Source organism: Eptatretus burgeri, chromosome 19 (genome assembly GCF_056783735.1).
Source record: "Eptatretus burgeri isolate ZD-2024b chromosome 19, Ebu_testis_v1, whole genome shotgun sequence".
NCBI classification, from domain to species: Eukaryota; Metazoa; Chordata; class Myxini; order Myxiniformes; family Myxinidae; genus Eptatretus; species Eptatretus burgeri.
The window spans coordinates 3,093,162-3,105,026 of record NC_140979.1 but is presented as its reverse complement, the minus strand read 5'-3'; the positions used below and the strand labels follow the sequence as shown (position 1 = coordinate 3,105,026).

Genomic DNA, 11,865 nt, shown 5'->3' with positions numbered 1-11,865 from the left:
TCCTTGTGTGTTTCCTTATATAGGATGGAGGAACAGAAAGAAAACAACAACAAACAAGGTTTCATGACACTCGGGAGAGGGTACACCTCCACCAGGCTGAACAGGTTACGTTTTGTTTCCCACTGATCGGCCGGATCTGAATTCGATCCTGAACCCAAATCAAATCTACTTGTTCTTGTCACATAACCAAGTCATCCACCAAGTTTTGTCTGAACTCATCCACAACCTTGAGAGACAGACAAAAAACATCAATTAATATTGATCGTGGTTTGGATCTGTCTGAAGGGTTAAATGGGTTAAGTTTATAATAGTTATTTCGTAGTGTATGTTCAGCATCAGTGTACGTAATAAATGTATGTGACAAGGCAGTGTTGACGTTGTCTGGCGAGTCCCTCATCTTCCTGCCAAAAATATTTTTGTCTAATTTATCATTTCCCTTCCTTTCTGTTTTACGTGGTTTTCCGTGGGTTGGCAGATTTATCCCTTTATAATCCTCTTACTACCTTTTTTAAACAAGAGGAAACAGAAAACAGTTCTTATCTGGATGAGAAATTTGTTTTTGATTTTAGTCTGTTGACTCATCTGACACTTGGATTCCTTTCATTGCTTGGTCCTTCAGGATAGGTGATGGAGCCAACAGGAATCGGTCCAAGATTACCCGACAACCCGAGTACATCTCAACAAAACCAAGTCTCAGTTATCCAACATGTCCTGAAACACCAACAATCTGGACTCCGGAGTGACCCGACAGGTGAACAACACGAACAGAAACGCGAACAAATTGAAGGGAAGCATCCACAAGCTGAACGGATACTCTCACAATCTCAACATCACAGCCAGAAAATCAAACGGAAACACGATGAATCTGAACAAAGAAACCAGGAAGTTAAACTCCAACAAAGGGAACAAAAACACAAAGAAATCGAACAGACACATCAGGGAACCGGACAAAAACACCTGCAAGTTGAACAGGTAATCTCTCAAAAAGCCTCTGATTTTGCAACAACTCTTTCTCCACCAGGTGCCTCTCAGCCAAATAAATCGCCAGGTACATTACCTGCTCTGAATGACCAGCAATCTAAACTCCGAGGTGAAGAGAAACAACTGGAATCTCAGCACAGAGTGGAAGAGATAAGCAAGGAAACTGAACAGAGACGACAGATGTCCGATGAAATCCGCCGGCGAATTGAACAGGTAATCCAACAAAACGCCTCAATCTTGTCTTCAGAATTCGGAGTCAATCCAAGTATTCCTCCACCAGGTACGTCTCAGCAAAACACAAGCAAAGTTAAACTTTCCGCTCTGGAAGATCAACTGCACAAACTGAAAGATGAAGAGACACGTCAGCAACATTTACAGAGCGAAAAAATGAGACAAACGGCGATCGAAAAACAATGTCTTGGAATTTAACAAGCAATCTGGGACGTAACCTTCACCTTGCAAACAAAATACGAAGTCATCGAAGGAGGTGCTGGGACTACAGCGAGGTCTTCGTCTTCAAGGGAGGATCCGAGTGCCGAGTCACCTTTGAATCAGGAAGCGGTGTCTCATTGGGTGTAAACCCCAAATTCTCTCTTCCCTCTCAACCAGATGTAAAAGGATCACCCTCTCCAATTCACCACTGAAAGAATCACCCTCACCGAAACCACCACCAATATCTTCCCAGGAAGTCATAAATAATATAAATAGGGGGAGTGGTTGAATAGAATAAGGAGAAGAGGAAGAATCTAAAAAGTAAACGAGGTTGGGGGAGGGGGAGAGTGGGTGATGTGTGAAGGAAGTGCGAGTAAATACAAATACTTTGCTTTTTTAACAAGAGGAAACAGAAAACAGTTCTTATGAAGATGAGAAGTTTGTTTTTGATGTTATTCTGTTTACTCACCTGGACACTTCTTTTCATTGCTTGGTCCTTCAGGATAGGTGATGGAGTCAGCAGGAACCGGACCAAGATTGCCCCTCAACCCGAGTCCATCTCAACAAAACCAAGTCCCAGTTGTCCAACATGTCCTGAAACACCAGCAATTTGTACTACAGACTGAACTGATCAGCAGACAACACGAACAGAAATGTGAACAAATTTTGAGGAGACATCCTCAGGCTGAACAGATACTCCCGCAGCTCAAAAGTGAACAACACCATAGACAGTGAACAACACCATAGACAGTGAAACCAACGAAAACACGATCAAGTTTTACTCTGAGCTGAACAAAGAAACCAGGAAGTCAAACTCCATCAATGGGAAGGGAAACACCAGGAAATCGAGATGTATGAATATCAAACAGAGATATCCACATGTCAAACAGAGATGACATATCGACCGCCCGCGCTCCGACACGGCCCGTGACATGTATCTTAGATTTAGTGGAACATATTGGGCCCAACAAAAATTTATATATATATATATATATATATATATATATATATAAATATATATATAAATATTATTTACAAATATATATATATATATATATATATATATATATATATATATACATATATATATATATATATATATATATATATATATATTGTTGCGGGGTCGGGTGAGAAGACCACTAGGTGGGGGAAAGCTACGTCGGTTCCCACCAGACTCCCCGGAATCGTTGGCCGTCGCTCACGGATAATTCCGTGATGCGGCGGATCGCTCAACCGACCGTGGAGGCCAATAACTCAGCCACGTGACCTCGGGTCCTCCTGTCTCGAATCAGGTTACCTAATTAACCACCGGGGAACCACGCCCTCGGTGCTCCTTGTCCGAACCGGATCACTCCACCAACTATGGATCGCCTTTCCGGATCGGATGCAGCGGAGCGGCACTGCCAAGGACGAACCGGCCAGAAGGAACGGATTGTTGGGAATAAAGACCTGGCTGAACTTAGATCCGAACCATGCTGGACCAATGGAGGAAAAGACAAAGGCGAGCTGGGAACATTTCTACAATTATTATTTATTTACAATAAGCGAGGAAAAGCACGTGGCACAACAAAAGGTTTATAAGGGATGTAATGCAGGGAAAGATGAGAGAGGTGTGGGGTGCGACAATTATACAAGCAACTTACAAAAGCAGACTTGACGCGAGATCAATAAAAGCAACAATCACAACAATAAAAGATCTTAAACAGGCTTACTTAACGGACAGGCGCCAACACTCTCAGACACACACTCAGACAAAGTAAACCCAATTGTGAAAGGAACATTTGCAGCCAGCGAGGGAGGGAGTTGAGGTTACAGTTTCTCGGTATCTGAGCGTTTCGGGGGAGGGATGCTCCGTGGTGCGGCACCCGACAAAAGTTGTGTAGTTCAGTCCACAGCCGCACGAGTGATGAAGAGCGGAGTCCAAGGCCGAGAATGGAGCAGAAGACAGGACCAGGTAAGAGGCTTGGTCGAGGTCGTGTCGACGGGGACCACTACAGTAGGCGGGCCGTCGAGGCGAGACGTTGGCAGAGCCAAACCGCAGGAACACTTTCACAACACCTCCTTCAATTCTCCACTTTCCAACCGACTTCTCACGCCTTCGACCTTCTTTCAACCAACTCCCACCGACTTCTTCCTTTCGATCTACAACAAACAACTTCTTCCTTTCAATCTACCAACAACCACCCACGCCGCGCGTGTCTGGGTTTGGGGACGTGGATGGTGGCGCAGCTTCCATAGCGAACGTCGGGATTTTGCCTCAGAAAACGAGACCGGATACAGCGGGTTGACAGTGGTACACTATGGCCAGTGAAACGAGGGGAGCAAGCGAGATGAATTTACCTCAGCAGTGAAAAGAGGAAGAGTGGAATGGAAGGGAAAAATGATTTGATAACCGAACGAAAAGCGGCAAATAGCCCATCGCAACACACTCCCTCGTCTTCCCACTCGACAAAAGGTAGGGACCTAACCACGGATATTAATGCAATAACTGACTCAGGACAACTATCTGTTGTATGCATACAGTTCCGAGAACCGTAGAAACACATATATATATATATATATATATATATATATATATATATATATATATATATATATATATATATTATGCGGACAACAAAACGAATTTCCATACCGGATCGGTCGAGGCCCAGGTTACCAACGACCGCCACCGGTACCGGTGGTCAGCAGGGTACCAGTGGAAATTGTGCTACTGCTGGGCGAAGGAGGAGAAGGAGACGGGGAAGGCGAGTCCGGAGGCAGTGGGAGAGGGGGAAGGGTAGAAGTGTGGAGGTGAGAGTTGGAACTCTGAATGTTGGGACGATGACTGGCAAAGGGCGAGAGTTGGCTGATATGATGGAGAGAAGAAAGGTGGACATACTGTGTGTACAAGAGACCAAGTGGATGGGGAGTAAGGCTCGGAGCATTGGAGGTGGTTTCAAACTGTTCTACCATGGTGTGGATGGGAGGAGAAATGGTGTCGGGATAATCCTGAAGGAAGATCATGTCAAGAGGGTATTGGAGGTGAGGAGGGTGTCTGACCGAGTGATGAGTGTGAAGTTGGAAATTGAAGAGGTGATGATGAATGTCATCAGTGCATATGCCCCACATATGGGGTGTGAGATGGAATATAAAGAAGATTTCTGGAGTGAGTTAGATGAAGTGGTGGAGAGTGTATCCAAGGATGAAAGAGTGGTGATTGGAGCAGATTTCAATGGACATGTTGGGGAAGGGAATAAAGAGGATGAGGAGGTGATGGGGAGGTACGGTCTCAACAAGAGAAATGTGGAAGGGCAAATGGTGGTAGAGTTTGCAAAAAGAATGGAAATGGCAGTGGTAAACACGTATTTCAAGAAGAAGGAGGAACACAGGGTGACATACAAGAGTGGAGGAAAGTGCACACAGGTGGATTACATCTTAAGTAGGAGATGCAACCTGAAAGATATTAGTGACTGTAAGGTTGTGGCAGGGGAGAGTGTAGCTCGACAGCATCGATTGGTGGTCTGTAGGATGACTTTAGAGGTGAGGTTGAGGAAGAGAGTGAGGGCTGAACCAAGGACCAGATGGTGGAAGCTGAAGGAGGAAGACTGTTGCGTGAAATTTAGGGAGGAGGTGAGACAGGCGTTGGATGGTGGTAAAGATGGGTGGGATGATTGGGCAACGACAGCAGAAGTTGTGAGGGAGATAGCTAGGAAGGTACTTGGTGTGACATCTGGACAGAGGAAGGAAGATAAGGAGACTTGGTGGTGGAGTGAGGAAGTACAGGAAAGTATAAGGAAGAAGGGGTTGGCGAAAAAGAAGTGGGATAGTCAGAGAGATGAAGAAAGTCGGCAGGAGTACAAGGAGTGGCGTCGAAAAGCAAAAATAGAGGTGGCAAAGGCCAAGGAAAAGGCATATGACGAGCTGTATGAGAAGTTGGATACAAAAGAAGGGGAAAAGGATTTATACCGATTGGCAAGACAGAGGGACCGAGCTGGGAAGGATGTGCTGCAGGTTAGGGTGATAAAGGACGCAAATGGGAATGTGCTGACGAGCGAGGAGAGTGTGTTGAGAAGGTGGATGGAGTACTTTGAGGAGCTGATGAATGAAGAAAATGAGAGAGAGAGAAGGTTGGAAGAGGTGGAGATAGTGAATCTGGAAGTGGGGTGGATTAGTAAGGATGAAGTGAGGACTGCTATGAAGAAGATGAAAAGTGGAAAGGCGGTTGGCCCAGATGATATACCAGTGGAGGCATGGAAGTGCTTAGGAGAGATGGCAGTGGGGTTGTTAACCAGATTGTTTAATAAAATCTTGGAAAGTGAGAGGATGCCGGAGGAGTGGAGATTAAGTGTGCTGGTTCCGATTTTCAAGAATAAGGGTGATGTGCAGAGCTGTGGAAATTACAGAGGGATAAAGTTGTTAAGCCACACCATGAAGTTGTGGGAAAGAGTCGTGGAAGCTCGGTTGAGAGGAGAGGTGATGATCTGTGAGCAGCAATATGGGTTTATGCCAGGAAAGAGCACCACTGATGCGATGTTTGCTTTGAGAATGTTGATGGAGAAGTATAGGGAAGGCCAGAAAGAGTTACATTGTGTGTTTGTGGATTTAGAGAAAGCTTATGATAGGGTGCCAAGAGAGGAGCTGTGGTATTGTATGAGGAAGTCAGGAGTGTTGGAGAAGTATGTGAGGATCGTGCAGGATATGTATGAGGACAGTGTGACAGCGGTGAGGTGTGCGGTAGGAATGACGGACCGGTTTAAGATTAAAGTGGGATTGCACCAAGGATCGGCTCTGAGCCCTTTCCTGTTTGCAATGGTGATGGACAGGTTGACGGACGAGATCAGACTGGAGTCTCCATGGACCATGATGTTCGCGGATGACATCATGATCTGTAGGGAGAGTAGGGAGCAGGCTGAATCGAGCCTTGAGAGGTGGAGGTACGCACTGGAGAGAAGGGGAATGTTAGTCAGTAGGAGTAAGACGGAGTACATGTGCGTAAATGAGAGGGAGGGTGGTGGTATGGTGCAGTTGCAAGGAGTTGAGGTGGGGAAGGTGGATTGGTTTAAATACTTGGGATCAACTGTCCAAAGTAACGGAGAGTGTGCGAGAGAAGTGAAAAAGAGAGTGCAGGCAGGATGGAGTGGGTGGAGAAGAGTTGCAGGAGTGATTTGTGACAGAAGGGTAGCTGCAAGAGTGAAGGGGAAAGTATACAAGACGGTAGTGAGACCAGCTATGTTGTATGGTTTGGAGGCGGTAGCGCTAACAAAAAGACAGGAAGCAGAGCTGGAGGTGGCAGAGTTAAAGATGCTGCGATTCTCGTTGGGAGTGACGAGGATGGATAGGATAAGAAATGAGTGTATTAGAGGGACAGCGCAGGTAGGACGGTTTGGAGACAAAGTGAGAGAAGCGAGATTGAGATGGTTTGGACATGTGCACAGGAGGGAAACGGAGTATATCGGGAGAAGAATGTTGAAGATGGAGCTGCCAGGCAGGAGGAGAAGAGGAAGGCCAAAGAAGAGGTTCATGGATGCGGTGAGGGCGGACATGCGGGTGGTTGGAGTGTCAATGGAAGATGTGGAGGATAGAGCGAAATGGAGACAGTTGGTCCGCTGTGGCGACCCCTAACGGGAGCAAGCCGAAAGAGGAAGAAGATATATATATATTTTTTTATATAAATATATATATATATATATATATATATTTTGTTGCGGATTCGCGCCCGCCGGCGTGCGAGCGGCCACGTAACTCGAATCGCGGCACGTCGCCCACCGGACGGACAATTCCGTCATGACCCTCTCGGACTAACGCCGGGAACTAGTCACGGGTGGGCCTTTCGGCCTCACCACGATCGTGCCAATCGGCCCCCCGCGTGGGATATGGTTGCTCGCCAAATTCGACCTACCTAAGTACCCACACGGAGGGTAGACCAGGCGATCGCACCTCGCCGCAGGTCGACTTCGGACACGGGCCACTTTAAGCGACCCGTTCCGTACTATCGGGATAACCGAGCGGTGTTATCGTCAACCTCGACGGTTCCGATTAATAATTGGGCGTATTTAGCCCACGACCAACCCTTTACGTGAAGTAAGATGGAGATTCAATTAAAGAAAAGACGAAGCGAAACGGGAAAAAAAACAGTTCAACATAAAGCACATTTATTCCGCGGCAAACGGAAAGCACACATATACAATTACAACAATTATGCACCAAAAGCAAATGTAAAAGAAACACAACAATTATGCACCAAAAGCAAATGTAAAAGAGAAACACAATGCAGATCTACTACCGACTACGCGAGCACACGGCAACACTTACACAGTTTTACTTCACAGACGGCGCCGACAACACATATACTCCAAAGCAAAAGAAAAAGGGGCCACCCTCAACGACAAGGGGGCAGACGGGCCTGGGGCCGAGACCGCGTCGAGCCTACCCGTCTGGTGATGAGCCGCAAAATGGCGGCGGCGTCCTGACTCCGCGGGCCTCGCTGGCACTGCCTGGAATGGGGTGGGAACGGGGCCCCCTTCTCACACTATCTCAGCGCGGGGGGAAACAGGGGGGGTTGTTGATGCTCTGGGGAAAGAGGATATCTGGCTTGCTTGGGTCCCGCGACGAGCGACTCCACTGCGACCTCGACCGCGTTCCCGGCCTCCCCTCTCCGCAGCTCCCCGACAGACTCCGAACCCCGTCTTGGCTGCTGCGCTGCTGCTGCCACGCTTCGCCGCCGCCACAACGAGCCCGAAACAGAAACTCTTCTCTCTGTCGCTGCCACACCTCTCCAACTCCCCCGTTTTGCTCCGCGCTCGGCGCTTTATAGTGCGACAGGAGAAACCATATGCAGATTTTTGGATCAGGATCAGCTCGGGGGCGGAGCCATGCTCCCCCATTGGACGGAGGAAAAGTGGGCGTGAATCATTCCTGATCCTCGAATTTGCATACGATATCGATTCTACTTCGACGCGCCTAGAGGCGGGGCCAAATCGCCCCACGCTCGCTGATAGGACGGAACAGAAGTGGGCGTGAATCATTGGTGATCCGTCTTCCCCGGAAAGGCCGCTTTTTGCACCCGCTGCTCGGCGCTCGCCCTGTACGAGTCCAGGATCGGTGCCCGCAAGCGGTGCGGGAATGGCGGCAGAAGGAGAGGTGAAGGCGGTGGAGGGTCTAAAGTGGCGGTCCCTGGCCACGGTGACGCTTGGAATGGTGGTGATGCGATGATTGCGAGAGCGAGTGGTGACTGTAAAGGTCGTGGCTGTTGGCGTTGTTGTTGTTGTGAAGCGGCGTTGTGGTTGGTGGTTGTTGTGTGATGGCGGTTGAGATGTGGTTGGCTCAAAATAAAGATAGAACAGAAAAACGGCTCTCTTAAAGGGTCGCAGCCCGAATGAATGACATTTATTCCCTCTAAACAACGGGTTTGGGGCTAACTACACATATACTTACAGAGATATCTCACCTACGGGACCTGAATGGTGGTTTGCGAATTTCCTCAACCACAACAATATACATATATATATTGTGATGAATTTGGAAACCTATCACACACAACATTCAGGTCCTGTGGCTCAGTTATATTGGTATGTGTTTTATAGATGGTTTCCTTTCCCTTGTCTAATGGGTGATTAAATGTAAATGCGCTGTGAGTTACTGTGATAGGGTTTTTCTTTTATTTTTACACCTTCCCCTCACTCTGACCAGCGCCATTGTTCTTCGTGCGTTCAACCACGAACGTGGGCGGAGATTCGCATCACCTCAGCTCGAGACTCTGCCCAGGATGGGAGGGGTGGCCAATAATTGACACCTCCAACACTCCTCCAGCTGAAGAAGCTGCATAAAGCAACCCAAGAAGGCCTACCCAAGGTAAGCAGCTTGCTGTTTCAAACCCTTCCCAGAGTTCCTCCACAGCTATGAAGATGTTCACACATAGTAGTGGACGCAGTGACACACTGCTCCGATGCATGCTCCCATACCTCACCTGGCAGCCATGTTGTGTTTCGGATCAGCTTCTTTTTATGAAATGTTCCCAGAGGTTGTCGATCATATATTTTATGTTTCACATTGATCAGTTGAGTGCTTTCAGAAAAAGGTATTTTAAAGGTGTTCTTGCGATTGAATATGGCTGCCATACCACATTACTGATGACGTCATTGTTAACAAATAATGTTTTTCATGGGAAATCGATCACAAATTGAAAGCTTCAACAAGGCCATCAGTTCAGCGGTTTGAGAGAAGATTGTTAAAGGTTTCCCTGTTATCCAAAACGGTGGCCAAACTCGATCAAAATCCAAGTACTTTTTCGGACCCTTCAACCTCATGATGATGTGCTGATATTTGAAGGAGGCATGGCATGAACAAACTTGAGTTACCCCACACCAAAGATCATTTTCGCCTTGTTTGGTCAGAATCCCATCAGCAGTTTCAGAGAAGAAGTTGCTGTTTGCGGACGGATGGATGGGAAGACGGATGGACGAGGAGCCATCCCATAAGCTCACCTCAATCATGTTCCAGGTGAGCAAAAAATGACAGCAAAATGGATCAGGAATTTAAATGTTTTAATGATTACAGCCAATACAAAGTGGCAAAGCATTTTTAAATAAACTTAATGGAAAACTTTAACATTAATTGGATGAAACATTTTAACTTTGCTCTCTTTGTCCTGCCACTCTGCCCTCATCTTTTGCAATCCTCATAAAATAAGCTGCAAAAGATAATTCTCCAATTGCCATAGAAAACGGTTGGAATGCAAAGACAGCCAAAGTGTTCCATGAAACAGATTTACAAGATTTATGAGAAGCAAGTGGAGGTGCTCAAGTTCGAGTCTCTTTTCCCACATTTAATTTTAAATGGCTCACGAAAGTGAGAAAAGACACGAACTGGTATGAACTGGAATGTTTAAACGTTCGTGTGAAAATAAGGTGTGATTGACAGGGTGGAGAAGGGTGGTGTGTTGGAAATCAAGAGTTGATCTCTGAGTGACATGAATACTTTGAAAAGGACACCCTCAGATAGTCCTTGTTACCAAGATTATGGTTGTGCAGTTTAATCAGTGCAATGGTGGCTTCCTCCACAGTGCCCAGCTGCAACAAGGCCATCGTACGGGTCTCCCTGGAAAGGAGACCGACATCCGTTCAAGTGAAACAAGGCATGTGGGATTGCATTAAGATCTCTAAACGTTTCACCATCGTTCGGCAGTTACTGCAACAATTAAAAATAAATAAATAAAGAAGACAACTGAACCTGTAGCTTGACCTCATGTTGTTACCCAAATTTGGTCGCATTCTGACTGGTGGGTCTGGAGAAGAAGATTCTTTGATGGAATTTACGCAACCACCATTTTGTCACACTTCCGGTCACGTGATCAGCATGGCCTCTGTAATTTACCATCAGGACACTGTCCTAATGTTGTAACCCAAATGTGGTAGCATTCTGAATGGTGGGTCTGGAGAAGAAGATTTTTGGAAATCTGACGCAACAAAGTGGGACAGTATATAATCAGAGGGCTACGGGCCAAATGTGTCAGGCCCAGCAGAAAACCAAGATGACAAACCATATAATTTTGTCTACAATGTGAAAAAGTCAGATTAACAGAGAAAATCAGATGATTCTCAGTTGAATAAGTATTCAAACCCTTTGCCTAATTTACCCTAAATCGCTTCAGGAGTAAATTAATTGTTCGAAAAGTTAGAAAATAAGTGTACTATGTTTCACCTGTATGTAATCAGTGGTTTAACTTGAAAAAAAAATAATCTCCCCCGATTATCGAAGGAGTTTTTTGGTGCAACACACTTGGTTAACCAACAAGGCAAATATGAAGACCAAGAATCTTTCCAAAGAAGTCAAACATAAAGTGGTGGAGAAGCACCGTTCAGGAGAGGGTTATAAGAAAATTTCAAAATCACTCATTATCCCTTCGAGTACGGTGAATCCATCGTTAAGAAGTGGGAAGACGTAACATACCACCGAGACCACACCCAGATCAGGTCGCCCATCCAAACTCAGCAGCCGGGCAAGCAGGAAACTGGTTCGGGATGTCACTGCAAATCCAACAATGACTTTGAAAGATTTGCAAGGTTCTACTGTTCGTCCAAGACAGGCGTCAGTGTTTATCCATCAACAATATCCCGTTCCCTTCACAAAGCTGGCCTCTTTGGACAGGTGGCAAGAAAGAAACCATTACTGAAAAAGACGCATCGAAAAGCTCGTACGGAGTTTGTGAAAAAGCATCTGCATGACACCGCAGGCAAGTGGAGAAACGTTTTGTGGTGAGAGGAGACAAAATTGAACTTTTTGGTCTAAATTCAAAGCGTTGTGTCTGGCGTAAGCCGAACACCGCACATCACCCAGATAACACCATCCCTACTGTCAAGCACGGTGGTGGCAGCATCATGTTACGGGGTTGCTTTTCATCAGCAGAGACAGGGAAGCTTGTCAGGATGGAAGGGACAATGGACGGTGCAAAGTACAAGAGAATCCTTG

At 46.4% G+C, this 11,865-nt stretch overlaps 1 protein-coding gene across 1 annotated transcript; it reads left to right on the top strand.

Annotated features, from left to right (window-relative positions):
* The first annotated feature begins 627 nt into the window (after positions 1 to 627).
* Positions 628 to 10,625, top strand: LOC147008441 (uncharacterized). The gene is made up of 4 exons (XM_085865097.1): positions 628 to 1,346; positions 5,022 to 9,249; positions 9,792 to 9,897; positions 10,460 to 10,625. The coding sequence occupies exons 1-2, from the start codon at positions 628 to 630 to the stop codon at positions 7,018 to 7,020; spliced, it is 2,718 nt and encodes a 905-aa protein (XP_085721223.1). The 3' UTR covers positions 7,021 to 9,249; positions 9,792 to 9,897; positions 10,460 to 10,625.
* The last annotated feature ends 1,240 nt before the right edge of the window (positions 10,626 to 11,865 follow it).

Excerpts from the sequence above, each read along its gene's own strand:
- LOC147008441 (XM_085865097.1), top strand. The coding sequence starts at position 628 with ATGGAGCCAACAGGAATCGGTCCAAGATTACCCGACAACCCGAGTACA. Across the intron at positions 1,347-5,021 it reads AAAGATGAAGAGACACGTCA|GGAGGAGGTGAGACAGGCGT; the intron begins GCAACATTTACA and ends CGTGAAATTTAG.